The sequence below is a fragment of the Puma concolor genome, chromosome B3, assembly GCF_028749965.1.
Source record: "Puma concolor isolate L17-30 chromosome B3, mPumCon1.1.hap2, whole genome shotgun sequence".
Classification (NCBI taxonomy): domain Eukaryota; kingdom Metazoa; phylum Chordata; class Mammalia; order Carnivora; family Felidae; genus Puma; species Puma concolor.
Window position 1 is genome coordinate 132,445,863 of NC_141672.1, and position 21,628 is coordinate 132,467,490.

General features: G+C 48.4%; 1 protein-coding gene across 6 annotated transcripts in view; it reads left to right on the forward strand.

Moving 5' to 3' along the window:
• FAM169B (Protein) overlaps positions 1-16,957 on the forward strand; it is a 90,138-nt gene extending 73,181 nt beyond the window's left edge. For 5 of the 6 annotated variants that reach the window (XM_086711445.1, XM_086711450.1, XM_086711448.1 and 2 more), the window contains 4 exons: positions 3,407-3,589; positions 7,329-7,460; positions 12,445-12,539; positions 13,843-16,957. In XM_086711445.1, the coding sequence (XP_086567571.1) occupies positions 3,407-3,589; positions 7,329-7,460; positions 12,445-12,539; positions 13,843-14,025 (593 nt within the window). In that variant the 3' untranslated portion in view covers positions 14,026-16,957. The remainder of the gene's footprint in view (positions 1-3,406; positions 3,590-7,328; positions 7,461-12,444; positions 12,540-13,842) is intronic. The other variant, XM_086711446.1, reaches the window with a different exon arrangement.
• Positions 16,958-21,628: the final 4,671 nt, after the last annotated feature.

Sequence of the window (21,628 nt, forward strand, 5' to 3'; positions counted from 1 at the left end):
ATCCTTAGCAGCATTTGGTGTTGACAGTGTTTTGGGTTTTGGCCATTCTGGTAGGTGTGCAGTGATATCTCATTGTTTTAATTTGCATTTGCCTGATGACATATGATGTGGAGCATCTTTTGATATCCTTACCTGCCATATGTAATAGCTTTGTTGATGAGGTATCTATTAAGATTTTTGGCTCACTTTTAAATCACGTTGTTTGTTTTCTTATTGTTGAGTTTTAAAAGCTCTTCATATATTTTGGATAACAGTCCTTTATCAGACAAATGTGCCTTTTGCAAATATTTTTTCCCAGTTTGTGCCTTGTCTTTTCATTCTTTTGACATCGTCTTTCACATGTCAAAAATTTGGGCAGCAAATTTTAATTTTTTTTAAATAAGTGCACTATTTATTTTTGAGAGAGGGAGAGTGAGAGTGGGAGAGGGGCAGAGAGAGAGTGAGACAGAGGATCTGAAGCAGACTCAGCACTGACACTAGAGAGCCTGATGTGGGGCTCGAACTCACAAACCATGAGATCATGACCTGGGCTGAAATCCAGAGTCGGATGCTTAACCAACTGGGCCACCCTGGTGCCCCAGCAAATTTTAATTTAATGAAATTCAGCTTGCCAATTTTTTCTCTCCTGGATCATGCCTTTCGTGTTGTATGTAAAAAATATGTTACAAAACCCAAGGTCATCTGGATATTCTCTTGTGTATTTTCTAGGAGGTTTGTAGTTTTACATTTTATATTTATGCTGTGATTCATTTTAAGTTAAAAATTTTGAAGTATTTAAGGTGTGTGTCTAGATTGGTTTTTTTTTTCCATGTGGATATCAAGTTGTCCGGTGTCACTTATTGAGACTGTCCTTTCTTCAGTGACTTCACTTTGCTCCTTTGTCAAAGATCAGTTGACTATATTTGTGTGGGTCTAATTCTGGACTGGCTGTTGTGTTCCAGCTTCTTCTTCCTGTTTTTTTTGTTGTTGTTGTTGTTCTTGGCTTATTGACATCCAGTCATACCACCACAATTTGTTGAAAAGACTGTCTTTTCATTGGAAAAGGGCAACATCGTTGAAATTAAAAGTATAAGAATTTATTTCCTGACTCATTTCTGTTCCATTGATACACATGCCTGTCCTTACACCTGTATCCCACTGACTTGATTGCCTTGATTTTATAAGAAACCTTGAAATTGGGTAGTGTAAAATCTCCAACTTTGCTCTTTTTCAAAACTGGGTTGCTTATTGTAGAGACTTTGCATTTCATGTCAGTTTTAGTATCAGCTTGCCAATGTCCACCAAAATGCCTGCTGGGATTTTGATAGGACTGGTGTCGAACTTACAGATCAGTTTGGGAAGAACTGCCATCTTAACAGTATTGAGTCATCCAATCCATGAACATGGTATTTCCCCACTTATTACCTTTCTTTAATTTCCCTTAACCATGTTTTGTAGTTTTTCAGTATTCAAGGCTTATGCTCCTTTTATTAAATATATCCCTAAATATTGACTCTTTTTTTTTTTAATGTTTTTATTTTTGAGACAGAGAGAGACAGAGCATGAGCAGGGGAGGGGAAGAGAGAGAGGGAGACACAGAATCCGAATCAGGCTCCAGGCCCTGAGCTGTCAGCACAGAGCCCGACGCGGGGCTGGAACTCACAGACCGTGAGATCATGACCTGAGCCGAAGTCGGAGGCTCAACTGACTGAGCCACCCAGGCGCCCCAATATTGACTCTTTTTTTTTAAAGGAATTGTATCTTGTGTAATTTTAATGTTTCTCAGCTTTGGAAGACTACCATTTGGGGAATGTTGTTCTCCTCAATATAAAAGTTGGCAACTGCAGAATTCCAACCTAAGTTTGTACTGTCATTTCAGGAACATTGAGGGTGAAATTCAAATACTTTATACTTAACCATCTCAAGTGAATTGGGTGGTGTTGATCACTGGCCTCAGATTACTTCTTCATTCATTTTTGGCACAAAATCAACTGTTCAGCTCACCATTCTTTTGGATGACAGTTTTGCTGAGGCTCAGCTGGGTGGGATGGGTAGTAGGTGGTTCTGCTCCATGGGACTGGCTAGATGTTTGCTGGGACCACAAGGGTGCCCAGGCCATGTTTCTGTTATGGTGGCAGGCTAATCCAGTTGTGTTCTTAGAGTGAGTAGCAGGGATCTGAGAAAGAATAGTAGAGGGGCACTGGACCCCATGAAGCCAGGCCCCATTTTTGATGGGAGGTGCTTCGGAATCACATGTAATGTGATGTGGATATAGGAAGGGGAATAATTGTGCTCATTTTTTGCAAGCAGTTCACTACAGTAGCATGTATCCCTGCAACTCAGTCTGGCTGATCAGAATCGGAGTCAGTTTTTTCGCTTGGGAAATTACCCACCATCTGATTCTTGACAGGGACAAAAACTTCTTCCAATAGGAGCTGAATATGCTCCATACTTCTTTTCCTGGGTTTTCGTGCATCTAGGGTGCAGGCATCTGTACGTTTGGAAGACAGGTGATGTAGTAGGCTCTGTGTAGCATTGATTTTCTGGTTAGGGTGACAACGCAGGTGAACTTGCAAGGCCAAGGCCAAGGCCAAATTCCTTTTGCAGAAACAGCAACTGTGCTGGTATTGGTGCTGGTTGCAGTGAAGTTCAGTTCAGGGTGGAAAGGTGGGAAGGGTGCCAACTGTGGCCCCTCTTGCTCTGCTATAGCAAGGTCACTGATGTTGTAGGGGAGGCAGGACTTAGTCTGCTTGGGGTAAATGCACATTGTCTTTTTTTTTTTTTTTATCTTTATTTTTAAGAGAGAGAGCAAGCAGGGGAGGAATAGAGAGAGAGGGAGACACAGAATCCGAAGCAGGCTCCAGGCTCTGAGCTGTCAGCACAGAGCCCGACGCGGGGCTCGAACTCACCATGAGATCATGACCTGAGCCGAAGTCGGATGCTTAACCGCCTGAGCCACCCAGGTGCCTCTAAATGCACTCTGTCTTAATTGGAGACGATGACTGCTTGTTAGAGTTACTGAAACAAGTCCATGCCCTAGAGATGTGTTGGGTGGGTCTCCCAGCCCATATCCCTCGGGTTCACGGAAAACCTTGATGTCCAGATGCCCCTCATTGGCTTCCAGTGTCTCTGTGAACTCTGCACAGTGCGGGCGGCATCTGAGGCTCTTGGGTGCGTGAATGGCACATGCACCTGCGTTTGCTTTTCATTTCGGTACAACAGTCTGGGGGCTGCACTCCTCGTGATCAATAACATGTGGGCTGGTCAGTCGGCTGGAGAACTGGTGGTTTGGGATGATCTGCTCTTTTGTCTTAGTGATGTGAGCCCTTCTAGGTGGTACCAGTGACCCGGCTGTGTGGGAGTCCCGCAGGGCCCTGGCAGCTTGGTGCAAGCCTGGGACGGCGCCTGTCTCTTCCTTTCCCTGCAGGCAGCCTGTGTGGTGATGGCCCGGGTGCATGCTACCTGCTCCCCGTCTTCGACACCGTGTTTGTCAGGAGGACTTACCGCCGCCAGGGCCTGGGCACGGCCATGCTGCAGGACTTCTGTGAGACGTTCCGTGAGGACGAGGCTCTGGGCGTCAGTTGGCCGATTTCTCCCGCCATGTTCAAAGGTAAACCCGCTTTGTGACAGGCGGAAACGTATGGGCAACGGTGATGGATAACACGTGTGTTCTAGGTGGTTCCGGGGAGGCAGGTTCCTTGACACTCTCTGCGTGTGGGTTTTCTCTTCCTCCTGAGAAATCTCCCGTTGCTTCAGCACAGATGAGACTTTATGCTGTGGCACCAAGGGGGGCGGGGGGAGGCTTTCCCAGCCGTAGAAATAACTGGATTTAGAAATAATAAAAAACATGGCGTCAGAGAGAAGCAGAATCCAGAGAAGTGCACCTGCTGGGCGCTCAGAGGGCCTTTGCGGTTTCACCTGATGCTTAGAGCCCATGACTTAGTCCTTTCAGCTAGACGCTGAAAGGGAGCCCAGGAGCTTTGTCTGGGAGGGCAGCTGGAGTGCAAAGGCAAGCTCTGACCGCACTGAGCCCCCAAGTACCTCATAGCTCTTGCTGCAGAAGACAGTCCCCTTCTTCCATTCTTACCCTACTGAGTCCCCGTACTGGTCAAGGTTCTCCAGAGAAACAGAACCAATAGGGTATACACACACACACACACGAGAGATTTATTATAAGGAATTGGCTCACATGGTGTGGAGACTGAGACTCCCAAGATCTGCAGTTAGCAAGCTGGAGACTCAGGAGAGCCGATGGTGTCATAACGGTGCAAATTCTGCCAGGCTCCAGACCCAAGAAAAGCCAACAAAAAGTTTTTGGGTCAAATCCAAAGGCATCAAAAGACCCATGTCCCAGCTCACCAGACAGGCAGGAGTTCCCTCTTACTTGTGGGAGGGTCAGCCTTTTCCCTCTATATTCAGGCCTTCAACTGATTGGATGAGGCCCACCCACATGAGGGAAGGCAATCTGCTTTACTCAGTCTGTTGATTCAAATGTTCATCTCATCCCAAACGCCTTCACGGACACACCCCGAATAATGTCTGACCAAATATCTGGGCACCCCCTGGCTCAGTCAAGTTGACACTTAAAATGAGCTATCACAATCCCTTTTCATGTTCTGGAAGAGAAATCCTTATATGTATATTTTTTTCAGAGGAAATGAAACAAGCCCTGGTGTTAAACATTACATTCCAAGTCAGTAAGGGGGGCAGATTCTGGTGAGCATCTCTCTAGGTTCCCCACACCCCTGCTGCGAAGTACACCCCTTCCACCTTGGGTACTGTTTCACTTCTTGTCATACAGATGTTTTGGGGCCCTTAGTACTGAGTTTCCAGTACCATTATGGTATGGGGAGATCAAGAGATAAGAGAGAAAACGTAGGGAAGGTAAGGAAACTTCTGTTGCTCTAAAGTCCTAAGAAAAGCAGGTGAAAACATATTTTCAAGTAGGTTTAGTCATTTCTTTATATTTCCAAACTCATGGTCTATAATTAAACTCTGAAGAGCCTTGAATTTCTGCAAAGAGCATTCCAGGATTCCTGTACTGTGTTGCTCACTTTGAGGTGTTGCAAAGTTCCAGAACCACATGCCTGTCCTCTCTCTCTCTCCTAATTTTTGCATCAGCTCCGAGACCTTTGTTTGAGTGCATTGGCCTCTCAATGTGGCCACCTCAGGTTTCCCTAGGGAAGTATCAGTCTTCACGGAGGGGGGAGGGCACCCCAGAACCAGCACTGCAGGTACCCTTGCGGGGTCTTGTGGATCGCTGCTCTCCTTTTTCTTTCTTTCTTTTTTTTAATGTTTATTTTTGAGAGATACAGAATGCGAGTGGGGGAGGGGCAGAGAGAGAGAAGGAGACACAGAGTCCGAAGCAGGCTCCAGGCTGAGTTGTCAGCACGGATCCTGACTCGGGGCTCGAGCCCACAAACTCTGAGATCATGACCTGAGCTGAAGTTGGATGCCTAACTGAGTCACGCAGGCACCCCCCTGCTTTTCCCTTTTCTATCTCTGCCCCATAGAGAAAGAAAATAAGAAGGTGCTGATCTGAAGCACGCGTCGTGTCTTGGGGGTTTGAGCTGCCCAGCTGAGGATGTTGGGGCCTCAGGCTGTTACGTCACCCCTGACTGTACCTGGGCATGTATGTGAACAGGTAGAACATGGAGAAAGAAGCAGCTGGAGGTTCAGGACTGGGTTCAGGTGTGTGCCACCTGCACACTTTACTGACTGGCTTTTTTTTTTTTTTTTAATGTTTTTATTTTTGGGAGACAGAGAGACAGTGAATGAGTGGGGGAGGGGCAGAGAGAGACAGAGACACAGAATCCGAAGCAGGCTCCAGGCTCCGAGCTGTCAGCACAGAGCCCGACGTGGGGCTCGAACTCACGAACCGTGAGATCATGACCTGAGCTGAAGTCAGACACTTAATCGACTGAGCCACCCAGGCGCCCCATGACCGGTAGGATTCCTTCTTGCATTCAAAGGGCAGGCCAGAGCCCTACGCTTTAAAGCCCTCTTGCAGCTGCGTTTCTCTCCGTGGTGTGAGGAGTCTGTGGGCCCAAGAGTATCGTCCTTCCTGGGTCCAGACCACTCCTTCTAAGCTGACTCAGGGTACCAGGACCCCTGGGTTCCTGCCAGTGGCGTGAGGGCCCGAGTGGACCCCATCCTTGGGTCTGCACATAAGGGTGGACCATGCCACCAGTTTGCATATCTTTAGACCCTAGGGACAGGCGTTGGTGGGATGTGGGTGGAGTGTGGGCGTGGTGTTCACATTTGCATTCACAGGCCCCTTGCTGTGTACGTGTGTGGGGCTGGGGTAGAAGAAGAAGCGGGTGGGCCGTCTGTCGGGGGGTGGGGGGGCAGCTCCCTCAGTATTGCCACATTCTGGTGCAAAACTCCAAGGAGTCCAAGAATTCTAAATTTGAAACTGGCTTTCCCTGTTGTTATGAAGTTATATTTGTCAAGATAGGAGAGCAGAACATTCTATCTAGCACTCTGCTAGTTTGGCTTACACTTTCCGAATACTTAGTTTCACCCTCTGGAGGTTTCCATCTGTGCTGTTGCCCCCGGCTGGGACGTATGAGGGGAGGGCCTGACGGGGTCCCCATGGGCACCTGCGGGACCAGGAGCAGCTGCCCATTTGGCTGGGCTTGGGGCACTGCCCGGAGAAAACTCTCACCCTGTGAATGCAGACATAGAAGTCTTTAAGCCTTGAGGTGACTGGAATCAAGGCATCTGCAGAGGATGAGCTGGAAATTCTGTGGGAGAGGAGGGCTGGGGAGGCTCAGGATAAGGAGGGACAGTGCCCGAGGAGAGGACAGTGTTGGGGGGATGTTAAGGGCTGATTGGGTCCCCCGAAGCCTTATGTTGAAAGCTTACCCTCCATGTGACTATACGTGGAGGTGGAGCCTTTAAAGAGGCAATTAGAATTTAATGAGGTCATAGGAGTGGGGCCCTGATCCAATAGATTCTTAAGAAGTGGTTCTTATTTATAAAAGAGGAGCCTGGGACACAGATGGGTGCAGAGGGAAGGTCATGCGACGCCACTGTGGGAAGGCAGCCATCTGCAAGCCTCTGCCCATGCCTGGCCGTGGGACTTCCCGCCCCCACCACGTGAGACAGTGGAAGTCTGTTGTTGGAGCCCCCCAACGTGTGGTGCTTTGTTATGGTGGCCCCAGCTAAGATGGGGTGGGTGAAAGCGGGAGCATGAGGGGTGACAGCTGAGGAGGCCAAACACTGGTGCCCCTGCAGCAGAAACAGAGCAGAGCCAGGTGGGGCGGGGCCTTGGCTGGAACCGGAAGTGCTCGCCCCTGAGACGCAGAGGGGGCGGGCCTTCCTGGCTCACTCTTGCACATCCTCAGTGTGCAGGAAGTTCCTGTTGGCCCATCCGGAGGAGCGGGGTCGCCTGTGGGAGGTGGAACCCCCAGGAGCCTGGGGCCAGCGAGGCAGCATCTGGCTGAAGGTTCAACTGCAACAGTCAAGACTTCCAGACCGTGAGTCACAGCGAATAAAGTGCCCTTTGAAGCACAGGTTAATGCATACGGATGGAGTCAGGCCCGGGCAGGTGTTATGTTTATTGTTGCAAGAACAGAGGAGGGAGTGAGACCAGGGTGGTGCCTTCTTGTTTATTTCTTTTTTAAAATGTTTATTTATTTTGAGAGAGAGAGAGAGGGAGGGAGAGAATCCCAAGCAGGCTGTGCACTATCAGCTCAGAGCCCAGTGTGGGACTTGATCTCACAAATGGTGGGATCAGGACCTGAGCTGATACCGAGTCAGACGCTCAACCGACTGAGCCACCCAGGCGCCTCCGGGGTCGTGGCTTCTTGTCCTTGGTCTACCTTCCTTTCCCGAATGAGCCACATCTTCTGGACTTTGATGAAGATCTCCCCCAATCTAACTAAATCAGAAGCTCCCTGGGACAGAGTGGCTCCCTGTTTATAACTCGAAGGGATCACTGAAACCCAGAAGAGGTCTAATGTGTGCACCTGGTTAAAAACTGGAAGGCCACACAAGGGTTTACCTTGAAGAGCAAGGCTTCCATGCACTCCCTCCTTCCCTTGGGGGAGATGGCAGGCATACGTAAGTGGTAGCATTGCAGAGACAGCGTTCTGCAAATGAGTACTTTGTCCCCGCCCTTTTTATTGGCAGCATAGTAAGCTGCTGTATGGAGGTGTTTATTTGGGCAGTCCCTGTTATCGACAGGCATTGTCTTCAGTTTGAGGTTGTTATAGCACCACGGTGTGTTTGCCGGCGGGGTTTTGATGGAGGGTGTTTTCAAGCAATGAGAACGGGCAGAAGGTCCCAAGGGGAGATGGGGTGGGAAGACCAGATTCACTTGTGTCTGGTTCCCCAAGTTGCTTTTTGACAGTGTGCCTTCCTCCTCTCCCACGTCGGGGATGGATTGCACTCCCCCCGGGATGGATTGCACATTGCTGTTGGTTCTCAGCTCAGTGCTCAGGGAGAGGGCCTTGGAGGGCAGGGCTGAATCCCGGCAAACCCTTTCAGGCTGCAGGTGCTGTGTGTGGGTGGGAGGCTCAGGAGGGTCTAACAGTTTTAAGTTTCACCCGCCAAAGTGAAAGCACTGGCTTTCCTTCCCCGCCCCCGGGGAAGAAAGCTCCTGTCAACATCAAATGCCATTTCCCAGGCTGTAGGTAGCTCATTAGGCCTCCGTGGGCTTTCCACGTGGGTAACTGATTTACGTTAGGTCGTGACAGGGAAGAGCGTCTTGGAGTTTATTGATGATAACAATGATAGGTTTTGCTTTTATGGTGCCTTTCAGCTAGAAGGCTTAATGGATCTCTGCAGATATTAATGGGGTGACCAGGCACCTGGGAAGCAGGCCATGGTAGGGCTGTGACTGTGATCCTAATGAGGCGGTTAAGTGACTTGCCCTGTGGCACCCACAGTTAGAAATGAAAGGGGAGCTTGCCCGGATCCCCATGCACTAAGCTGACCAGCTGTGTGGGTTTATCAAGAAACGTCACAAATGAGCCTGCAGCTCCCACGTGGACTTGGCCTTTGTGTCTTGGATGTTGCAGCTCCTTGGCTGGGAATGAAGGGGAAAAAAAAAGTGTTGCCTATCAGAATGTGGAAATAATGTGGAAATTGCACAGGCTGGAGGGGGGTAAGCAGTGGGAGAACGTGTTCGCATAATTGGGGAGACTGCTTCCCTCGGAGGAGAATGCCGCTGGGGTTATTTCAAGAGCTGAGAGTTGGTGTGGTCTGGTCACAGGAAACTGAGCTGGAAGTCAGATGCCAGACCTGTCACTTTAACTCACTGTGAGATTTGCCAACTCTCTCTTTAAAACAGCAAATGAAGGAACTTGCACGGGGAATGTTCCAGAAGCATGCTTGGAGTCCTTTGAAGGAAGAAGGGTCATCGTTATGATCAGGATATAATTACATAATTAAAACTATATAATTAAAAAAATGCTAAATTATGATCTTTTCACTCCCTGTATAAATCATGGCTAGTTCCCGGTTTCACCCACAACTTCTGTGTCCCCCCAGGGCCAGCAGTCAGGATTTTAATTCAGTCAGGAAGGTTTTCAGCCAGCCAGCTTCATCTTGTAACAATTTTGTCAGCATTGACATTTCAGGTTTTTTCCAGGTTGGTGAGTGGGGGGCTGCAAATGCAATCACAGATTAGCCCAGATGCTCTGCATTTTCTCAGTTTACAGTCTGTCTGCCTTCTTGGAAATCTGTGTTAGCCCGTTAGGTTTTCCCACAGGTCACCCCACAGTGCAGGTTCTGGAATCTTCTTTTGCCTGGAAATGTCACACAGCCATTTAATTTAATTTTAGTTTTTAACCAGCCCGTTATTCTTAGAGTTGCTTTCTTGAATTGTTCTGCTTTTCAAGTTCTATCTTTTGTTTCTTTATTTCTGGCTGTTATTTTGGAGGGCTCCTACAGTTTCATGTGCTGTAGCGGTAGAACTGTAAGCAAGAAGCCCGGGGGAGCCAATTGTTTTTTACATTCTAAGTAAGGCATGGACGTTTTACAATGTTCCAAAGGGAAATTAACTTGTGCTCCTTTCCAGGGTTTCAAAATCTATTTTTTGAAGCAGCGTCATTTATGGACGAGGTCTTTTAAAGTTTGCGCGATCTTGCCTGTTGATAACATCTGTGGCTTATAATGGCCCTGAAAATATTTACAGCGTTTTCAGAACTTTTGAGAGAAGGAGTTTGTGGGAATTTTTTTTTTTCCTTCCTACACTCAGTTACATATGAAGCCTTTGAAACTTGACCAATAGGATCATAATTCTGTCTGGTGTGACTTCTCAGTTAGCTTGCACATGCCTTAAGTTTCTTTACTGGAGGAGATGAAATTGAATCCTCCAGCAGTTGAGTGTTCTTTTACAAAAATGTGGCTGGAGGCAGGAAATAATTGCACACAGCTTTAAAAATCATTGTTTTCATTGTTTAGGTTATAGTGTTGCTTTCTTCCCAGGTGAGTTTTTAATAGATTCAATTGTTATCCACAGGGAAAAGAATTTTATTCACATTTAATTTTTTAATTTTTTTATGTTTTTATTTTATTTTATTTTTGAGAAAGTGTGAATGGGGGAGGGGCAGAGAGAGAGGGAGACACAGAATCCGAAGCAGGCTCCAGGCTCTGAGCTGTCGGCACAGAGCCCGACACGGGGCTCGAACTCACGGACTGTGAGATCATGACCTGAGCTGAAGTCAGATGCTCAACGGATTGAGCCGCTACATTTAATTTTTAAAGCTATGGTGTATGTATATAAAAAGATGTGAATGAATTCTGAGCTGGGGCCGGGGGCGGGGCGGGCAGGGTCTTTTTTCTAAAAATTTGATGCTTGCAGCTCTGAGCTTGTCTCAGTTTTTTTTGGTGAGTTGGACATGACATAGTGTGGTAGTTACAGCAATTTGGCGGCGTGAGCTCTGGTGGGAAGTGCATAGCAGTACCATCATCCTGGATGGGTTTTTCCTAATGCTGCTCTTTGAAAGGTTGTGTGGCTCCCTCTAGCGGCCATTGTCACCTACTGCGTCCCATATGGGAGTAACTCCTGGATGGTAACTTACTGTGACCTACCTGGGTGGTTGCTTCTCGGATTCTTATCCTCGTGCTTCCAAATTAGAGCATTCATTTTTTTTTTTTTAACATTTATTTATTTTTGAGACAGGGAGAGACGGAGCATGAATGGAGAGGGTCAGAGAGAGGGAGACACAGAATCTGAAACAGGCTCCAGGCTCTGAGCGCTCAGCACAGAGCCCGACGCGGGGCTCGAACTCACGGACCTCGAGATCATGACCCAAGCTGAAGCTGGGCGCTCAACTGACTGATCCACCCAGGCGCCCCTAGAGCATTCATTTTTAAAAATTATTGAACTGTTATTGGTTAGGAATAAAATACAAGTAAACATTTGATAGTTACCAAGCACACTTTAGTCTGTAACGCATAAAAAGATAGTTTCACACATCAGGAAGTGTAGAATATAATGAATTGTCTGCTTCATTCTCTGATTCATTCATTCATGCATTCTCATTCATTCATTCACTCATTCATTCATTCAGTAGATTACTCTAATGGAGGATCTCCCAGTGCCAGGCCACTGGTTGAGGTGATAAGGATATAGTAGTGAATAAGGCTGAGTCTCTGAACTCATTTATGAGCTTACTTTTGCAAAGAGAAGTACATGAGGAATCATTACTGCATTATATAGAAACTCCCAAGGGAGCCCTGAAGTACTCTGGTGTTTTTCACTGCTTAGGATTCAATTTTGCCAAACCAAAGTTGGCTAATTTATAAAGTCTGTAAATAAACTTTAAAATTTACCTGTATAGGTAACGTTTCAATAATGTTATTTTTATTTGAAAAAATGTGTTTCGTTTGCATTTTTAGCTCAACTGGAAAACTTTTCTTCCTAAAGCATCTGAGTGCCCCTCCCCTCCCCCCCCATCACATACCTGTACGTATGGATTTTGGGATGTAGGAAGTACACAGTGGGACAGCAAAGTTATCCTTTCCAAGTTCGGTCTGATTTGGAAAGGGGGAGGAGGGCTGAATTAACAAGGGTGATTATGGGTTCTCTTGTGAGTAACAATTTCAGCGAGCAAAGAGAAGGGCCTAGGAATAGCTCTGCAAGGCTAACTCCGTTTAATGTCCAGATAATTGGAAGAAAAGAATTCCAGCTCAGAAATGCTTGAGTAGTGCCTACGGCTCTACTCCCAATCTCTGATCTTGGAAGCTAAGCAGGGAAGGGCCTGCTTAGTACCTGGATGGGAGACACACTTGAGTAGAACCATTGCTTCATGTCTCCCCAAACCTGGCAAGTTTCCCTTTTCTCCACAAGGCACTGTAGCAGGTGTCACAGTGAAGGTCATGAGGATAGAATTGGGTCGTGGTGATCGGTACTTTTGGAAGGGTCCCTGCTGTACTGTTAATCTTTTGATTGTCTGCTCCCTCGGAGCCACCTCCATTTGCTTATGCCACTCTCTTGCTTGGGGAGGGCAGCACACCCGGGAAATTCCCAGGAGGACGTGAGCAGTTGTGGGCGGACTTCTCCAGATGATGGACCCAGAATGTCTGGTCGTGAAGGAGGCAAGAAGGTACGGTGGTGAATGTGTCATTCTGGGAATGTGTCTTGTTTTCTTAGCAATCACGTTGTGCTTGTTTAGTGAAGCTCTGAACCCACGAGGCCTCTCCCTCACCACCTTGGCTGTGGGCTTCTCCACGGCAGCGGGCTGTTGATTCACACTCGGAGTCTCTGTGCTGCGGCGTGAGGCGAGGCCTTCATAATTAGACTCTTCACGGTCCTCTTCTCTGAGCTGCACAAGCTCTAACGAAGCCAGAACTAAGCAGAGAACACGTGGCAATCAGCGTCACCCTGCTCTCTGAAGGAAGTATTGGAAAATCTGAATTTCACATTCTGCCATGGACCAGTGTCTTTCAAGCGGAGCAAATGTGCGGACAAATTTCTTTCTTTCCTCCTCCACGCCTCTAAGCCCAGATGCTGCAAAATGGAATATGGCATTAGGTCATTGTGGAGCCCAGAGTGATGAGAGAGAATAGACCCACCGACAAGGATGGCTGCTAAGTATTTCTTATTGGTCCACCTTAGTGGTCTGCTTTGAAGTGATGTGATTCCATGAGGCATCTTCCCGAAGCCAAGACAGACATTGGCCGGTATAAGATAGTTCTGATAACGCCCCTTCTCGGCCACAGAAGGGTGTTTGCTCTTGAATTCCTGAAGAATTATTAATGATTTTAAGCTCCCAAACTTAACAGTTGCAACTTGTGGGCAGTACTGCTTATTTTGGAAAGTAGATGATACGGGGATAGAAGACGCGACACCAAAGGCATGATCTATCCCAGTAAGTGCTGGATTGTTTTAGAAAAGCGGGCGGAGGAGGGGGCTTTCATTTTCTTTGGTTTGCAATGGAAAATTTGGCTCACTGACAATTCTACCAGGCCACCGAACTGACAGTATTGTGCTTTGCCTCTTTGCGGATCCCTGACTTTGCATTTAAACCTCGAAGGCCTTTGGAGGAAGCAGGAGGTGTTCAGTGTGACGTCCCGCCCGTGGGCAGGCATCTTGGGAGGTCCACGTGCTCAAGCATAAGGGTGCCACCTTTTAAAGTAGTGCTTCTCGCTTTGCCCTTTCTCAGATCTCCATGGGCCGGGCTCTTCAGTTCCCTTCAGGAAGTATGTTCCCATCAGCAAATACGTGTCCAGAGCATCTTAGGAACAAAATACAGTGTCCCTGTGGCTGGCTGGGGTGTTGGAACCCGGCTCAGCCGTTCTGAATCTGAGCACGCAGTGAGTGCAGGGGCCCGGCCAGGACACTGCGGGCTTGTTCCAGCCAGCATTGGAGAGCTTTGTTGATTTTTTCTTTTTTTTTTCCTGATTCAGGAGAGGACCAGCGGAGAGTGGGAACAGACAAAGAGTGATGAAGACTGCGGAGTGGGAGAAGAAGCAGGGCGGCTTGGGCGAGCCTGTGGGGCCGAGCCGGCCAGGAAGGAAGCCAAGAGGACCGTGCTGGATGCAGGACTGGCCTGGGAGTCTCAGAAGAAGCACGTGCGGCCCAGCTCCTAACTCCCAGACGCCATCCTGACTCTTGTTGAGGGGCCTTTCTGGGCCCCAGGGGCCACGGGTGTGAGAGCTGCCCCTGTCACTCCATGCTCCTGTGGCTGGGAGCTGGCTTCTGTCCCTGCTGTGTTCCCCTTCGAGGAGAGGGCGACCGCACAGACCTTGACTACCTCAGGCTTGTTTTGTGGGCCCAGGTGATAGAAAGCCTGAGAAAGTGCTGCATTCCTCAAGCACAAAGATCTAAAGAGGTACAGGTAGTTATTTTCCCAAGCTCGAATTTCAGAAGCTTGTTTGTTTAACCTAGTGTACTTTCTGTTACTCGGGGGGCGGTTTGTAAAGATCTCACTGGAACCACACACATGTGCCTCTTTCTTGAAGCTCGGAGAAGGGCCATGCCCGTTCCAGCCTGCACTGCAGAGATCTGTTTCAGGTTTGCCCATGCCAGCCCAGATGTCACCGTGAGACCACAGACACCAGAAGGGTTTCTAGGGAGGCACATTTCTTTTCCAGAGAAACTTCAGCCACATCAGAAGCTCCCCGAGGGCAGTGGCCGGGATTGGCTGGTGCAAACCATCCAGGGGTCCCTCGCTCACATCTGGCCTTGCATACAGGAGGCACTTAGAGCAGGCTCCAGGCGGGTCTCAGGATCTCAGCCATGGCCTGATTCAGAGGGGAAGCCACTGGAGGGGGCTCTGGGCTGATGGCTCTTCCAGTGTATTGGTGCCTGGAGGGAAAAGGCCCACACTGGTAAAGGTGAGTCTAAAGGTACCAGCCAACCCCCAGTGTGACAGTGGCCTCCTCGGCTACCTACACGGCCCTGCTTGGGGCATGTGCTCGGCCGCTGTTAGGGCTTCTGAGCTGAACCAAGGGACCCCCTGCCCATAAGAACCCAGTGAGGACAGGAGAAGCAGGCCTTCCACGGGGTAAGGCGTGGTCCAGGCTGCTTCATGAGGCCCCAGAGCCTGCTCCCTGAAAGCTGTGGCGGGGGTTTCTCTCGCGTAGCCTCACTGATATTCAGTAGGATTCTAACCAGAGGAAGCTGGCTGAGTCGTTTTGGGGCAGGCAGTGTGGTCCTGGCTCCTGCTTCCGTGTGAATGCAGACCTGATCTTATCCCTGGGGACACCCCTCTGGGGCTCTGTCACTATCTTTGGAGCATCCAGGCCTGTCACAGAGGGTCCTGATGACTCTGCTCCCATCTCTGGGCACGCCTACCTTGCGTTCTATATCCCAGCTGCCTGGGCTTTCCCATCAGACGCACCTGTGCCCTTGCTTCAGGGTCAGCGCTCATGCACTTGTTCTGCCATGGGCATGTGCCTTTTCCTCCCTCCCTCTGTCCTTCTGTCTTTCTCTCTGTCCTCCATTTTCTCTTTCACTCTCCCTCCTCCCCTCCTCCCTCTCTGTCACTCTCCCTTCCCTACCCCTCTTATGCGCGTGTACACACACACACACACACACACAGCTTGTCAATCAGTCTGATTCCTACTCCTACATCTAGTCTCAGATGTCCCTTCCTGACCACCTCCTTCTTCCCTTCCTACATGTTCTCAAAACACCGGGCACTCAGCTGTGAGCCCCATGAGTCACCACCAGGGTCAGCCCTGGGTCTGCTCAGTTGCTTGTGTCCCCAGCGCCAGTGTAGAGGCAGTCCTCAACTGCATGGGGAATGAACGGTAATAGATCACCTCAAGGGTGAGGGGTGACAGCTTCCTTCTGTTCATCTGTTGCTAGACTCTGGAGATGGATGGAAGAACAGGTTTAGCTTTTTAGGGGTGTAGTAAATTCCTATCCTGGAGCCTGGGTTTAGGCAGGAGACCACCAGCACCAGATACTCACTGCTGTTTCCGTAAGTGGACAGAGGGCACATGTGATGGGACCTCTGTTAATTATTTATTCGTCCATCTGTCCGTCTTTTCCTCTACCTGTTGGTCCATCTGTCTATTTACCTACCCACTTGTCTCCATCCATCAGTCCACATTTGTCCATCCATCTGTCCATCCACTCAGCTGTCCATCTGTCCACATTTGTCCACCCACTCGTCTGACCATGTTTGTCCTTCCATTCATTTATCCATCCACCCACCTGTCTGTTCATCTGTCCTGATACCCATCCATCCATCTGTCCATCCTGTTTGTCCGTCCATCCAACTGTCTATCCACGCACCTGTCTGCCCACATCTGTCCATTTGTGTATCCTCCTACTCATCCATCCATCCTGTTGTACAACCGATATCCAGGGGGTATGTGTGTAGTTGAGTCAGTTAAGCGTTCAACTCTTGATTTCAGCTCAGGTCAAGAACTTTCCATTTGTGAGATTGAGCCCCGCATCAGGCTGTGTTGCTGACAGTGCAGAGCCTGCTTGGGATTCTCTCTCTCCCTCTCTCTCTGCCTCTCCCCCATGCGTGTGCATGCATGTGTGCGTACTCTCTCTGAAAATAAATAAACTTTAAAAACCCTGGATATTTAACATGTTTGCTCAGGGCCAAGCTCTGTGCTGAGCACTGGGGGTAGGTATATAGATAAGTGAAATGTGATTACCGGACTCAAGGAAACCGGTCTCTCTGGAAGGGTCTCTTCTAGAGTGTTCCCTGGAGTTGTCTTACACCCATTAGAAAGAGGGAAGAGTCCAGTGGAAAGAAATAGAGTGCAGAGCTCCATATGGAGACCGCATGAAGTCCCCAGTGCATGTGGACTCTGTGTGAAAGAGGCACGGACCATAAAAGTGGACTTGCAGTGGAATCTGCGGCCAAGGGGGTGCTCTGTGTGTGGTGGCAGGCATGGCCTTTTTAACATGTGACACAATGGGTGCTGTGAACTTGACACTGTTTGGCATGAATGGCTGGTGCTTTGTGTTTACCTGCAAATGAACTGATGAAAATGTCTCAGGGGTTTGTTGAAGTTACTGTTCAATAAAAACATCCTCCCAAGGGAGAAGAACTGATGTGTTGGTGTAGTTCATTTAAAGATGTTAAAACACACACACACATACACAAAAAAACAACCCTGCAGAGTTAGAAGGAAACACACTGGGGCTCTGAGCAACCCCCTCTCTGGCCAGTGACACAGTTGGTTTAAGTCAGGCTGTGTGCAGGGTTTCCTTCCACATAGCTTGGAATGTCCATGAGGAATGTCCGCAAAGTGTGTGCGTGTGCGCTGTGTTGTTTTTGTTACAAACCATAAAATTAATTTCATTCGAAGTATATAATTCCTTTTTTTTTTTTAGTATATTTGCAGAGTTGTGCAATCAGCGCTCAGTCAGTACCCCAAAAAGAAACCCCGCACCTATTAGCAGTCTCTCCCTTTCCATCCCATCCCCCCCAGCCTTAGGCAACCACAAATCTACTTTCTCTCTCTTTAGATTTGCCTGTTCGGGACATGTCCTACAGGTGGAATTATACTATGTGTGGTCATTTCCATCTGGCTTCTTTCATTTGATGTAACATTTTTAAAATTCATCCACAGTGTAGCACGCATCAGTACTTTATTCCTTTTTATAGCTGAATAACATTCCGTTGTATGGATATACCACATTTTATTTATTCATATACCAATGAATGCATTCTTAGATCGATTTCTTGGCTCTTGTCAGTAATGCTGCTATGACCTCATTCATGGCACAATTTTTATGTGGACATGTTATTCAGTTCCCTTGGGTATATACCCCAGAGTGGAGTTTCTGGGTCAGAAGGTAACCTGTTTTTGAGCCATTGCCAAATTGTTTTTTCGAAGGGATGACCGCATTTGGCATGCCCTCCAGCAGTGTATGAAGGTTCCAGTCTATCCCCATACCAGCCAGCACTGGTTGCTATTCGTCTTGTCGACTGCAGCATCCTTCCTAGTGCTTGAGAGCTAGCAGGTGTCTCATTGTGGTTTTCATGTGCATTTCCCTGATGACTAACGATGTGGAACGCCTTTCCACGGGCTTGTTGGCTCTTTGTGTGTCTTCTGTGGAGAAATGTCTACTCAGATCCCTTACCCATTTCTTTACTGGGCTGTCTTTGTATTATTGAGTTGTAACAGTTCTTTATATATTCTGGATACAAGTCTCTTTTCACATATATCATTTGCAGATATTTTCTCCTATTGTGTGGGTTGTCCGCTTCCTTGATAGTGTCACTGAAGGCACAGCATTTTGGGTTTTTGATGATGTGCAGTTTGTCCACTTTTCTTTGGTTGCTTGTGTATTTGGTGGAGTAGTAATGATTGGGTCTTAAAGTGCACTCCATCTAAAAGGAGTTATTGGGGAGAAAGTTATTTGATTCTACAATGAATACAGCAAAATCCACAAAGCAATCATTAGAAGAAAGCCATCCCTGGATCCCAGGCTCATGCCCTGTGAGAGGGGCATTGCCCTGCAGGTTGCTCCAACCCAAGCTGACCATATGATCCAGAAATTCCGCTTCTGGGTATGTAACCAGGAGAACTGAAGAGATAGGGCCACATAAAAGCTTGTACACAATGTTCAAAGCACCTTATCGATGATAGCCCCAAACTGAAATCATTCCCAAAGCCCATAGATTGGTAGACAGATCAACAAAATGTGGTAAATCCATACAATGGAATATTTAGCTATAAAAAGGAGTAAAGTACTGATGCATGCTACACTGGATAAACCTTAAACACCTTATGCTGGGGCGCCTGGGTGGCTCAATCAGTTGAGCGTCCAACTCTTGGTTTTGGTTCATAGTTCATGGGTTTGAGCCTCGCATCAGGCTGTGTTGCTGACAGTGCAGAGCCTGCTTGGGATTCTCTGTCTCCCCTTTTCTCTTTCCCTCCCCAGCTTGTTCTATCTCTCTCTCTGTCTCTCTGTGTCTCTCTCTCTAAAAAATAAGTAATAAACTTAAAAAACACATTATGCTAAGCAGAACAGCAGCAACAACAACAAAACAGATGCAGGGTGGGCAGAGGATGTTGGGAATCCGTGGTCCTATAGAAGCTTGCCTTACGAATGCAGGGTCTAGTCCTGGTGGCGGACGTTCAATGCTGTGTACTGGCTCCTTGAACAAGTTTTCTTTCAGGAAGTGGGGTTTCAGGCTATATTAGCATCAGATACTTTGTTCCAGGAAGGCTTTGGGAACATGCCCTTTGGGGCGAGGAAGAAACATAAATCCAACTGGGTGGCTACTTGCAGAAACCCTAGGGGCCCCACAGATCACAAGACAGTTTCTAAAACCCCCATTTTCTGTGAGAAGCATTATAAAAGTTTTGATTTTTATTGAGTTCTCTTTCTAGGGAGAGATGGTCAGCAACTGGAGGTTTGGAAGTTAGGTGTGTGGGTTTCCATGTTGAGAAGCTGTGAAATTCCTTGGCCACTTTTATCTTCCGCCTCCCGCCATTTTACACAGGGTGCAGAATGTCCCAGTGGCCAGGCAAGAGAAAGATGAGCTGGAAACCACAGCGACACAGTCACGGGTCTGCGAGCCCAGCACCCAACCGGACATTCAGGGGTCTGGGCATTCTGTCATTTTCAGTATCTACTGAGACCTTATCAGAAAGAGTAATTTCCTGTAAGAAAGATCCTACAAACGGTGCAGCAACAGAAATGCTTCCCTGAATGTATTCTGCAGGCTTTCTAGAAGGTAACCTCTCCCAACAGTGACACTGGGCAGTGGGCAGATGAGCTGCAGAGCTTGTGACCTTTCATAGCCTTCATTGCCCCCGACTCAAGGCACCCACGCCCCAGTGGGCAGCTCATGGCTGTTGTACAAGGTGGATACTGAGCAGATGGCTCCTTTGGTCTCTGGGTGCTCGGCCTCTGTTTGAATTCCATGGAATTGGAGGACGTGCCCTTGGGTGGATGGTGGTACAGTCTTCCTGGCTCCGTGTGAATTGCAGGAATAGGCTTGGTTGTTGTTCCTACTTGGCTCTACACTTGCCTGATTTGGCAGATGTTTGCTGGATTCTCAGGTTACCAACAGAAGCAGGTAAAAACCACATCATTTCATATATATATATTTCATATATATATTTCATATATATATTTCATATATATATTTCATATATATATTTCATATATATATTTCATATATATGTTTCAAAATATATATATGTTCAAAATATACATATATATATTTCAAAATATCTATATGAGATATACATATATATATATATATCTCCAAACGTATTATGTTTGTAAAGTAATTTAGAACATTTGTATAAATTAAATCTACATAAGCTACATAAGGAACTATAAGGAATATGCTTTTCATTTTTTAGAGAGAGAGCACGAGCAGGGGAGAGAGTCAGAGAGAGAGGGAGAATATCAAGCAGGCTCCATGCTCCGCGCAGAGCCCGATGTGGGGCTGCATCCCAGGACACCGGGATCATGACCCGAATCGAAATCAAGGGTCACATGCCTAACTGACTCAAACACCCAGGCACCCCATAAGGAACATACTTAAAGGTACCGCTGTAGGTAGAACGCGGGCCTTTTCCGGCCTCCCTCCGTGGGCATTCGTTTCTGGGGCTTCCCAGGGCAGGGCCTTGGTGAGGACAGGACGTCACCTCTTAGCTTGGGTCTGTCCTGCCCACACTGGCAGCGGCTCACATGTACAGCTGTCCTGTCAGAGTGCCTGGTCTCAGACGCCCAGCCGCGTGGGCACCACGGGCCGCACTGGCAGCCTTCCACACCCGACTCCTGCCCTGTGGCCCCGCAGGCATCTGTGGGTGCTTCCTCGGGTCCCCCCCCCCGGGACAAGATGCTGCAGCCTGCAGGTTTCCTTGTGACCTGTGCCTTGCTGTTTCTGGCCACGTGGGAAACCCCTTGCTTTCCCCTGGGACCCTTGTGGCTTTGCTGTGGGGCGGGCCCTGGCACCCCCTGTGTAACCCCCATAGTCTGGGGCTCAGGCTGCTCTTTGGGGCCTTCCCTGGGAACTCCAGGCCGGGATGGGGTGTACCTCCTTTCCACTCTGGAGCCCCCAAATCTGTCTGAGAGTTCCTGCCATCCCCTCCCATCCCACCCCTGCCCCAATGAGACCTCAAAGCCAACGAACCGGTCATTTCTTTTCCACGTCTTTCAGGGATGCCCTGTGTCCTCACATGTAGCACAGAGCCAGACTCTGAGCATGCGTTGTCAGTGCCTGGCAGAGTCCTGGTCCCCACGCTGTTGCACATCCCATCCCTCAGGGCAGGCTCCTTGGCCGATTCGCACAGTCTTCGAGCCTCCAGGGGGATGTGGGCTGCTGACAACGCACAGCTTGAAATCCCACCGTCAGAAATGTTTGCCTTTGGGGGTGCCTGGTAACCCAGGGGTTTGTGTCCCGAGACTGAAAAGAGCATGGGGCCCGGTTCCAGCCTGGCCCCTCACTGGGGTCTGGGATGGCAGCTTCCTTTCTGGGGAACCTGGGGTCCTCATCAGTGAAATGAAGGTGTGAGTCAAAGTGAGTCCAGGACTATGAACTGGCAGCGGGAGGGCCCACACCAGTATACAGGTGAGATTTGCTTGGCGACACAGGGGTTTAGGACCCAGACACAGCTGTCCTTCTCACCATTCGCTGGCTGTGTCACTCGCCAGCTGGAGCCAATCACGTTTGTACTCCCTTGTGACTGGCTAAATGATGACCCCCCACCGATGCCCGTGTCAGACTTCCCGGAAGCTGTAACTATATTCCCT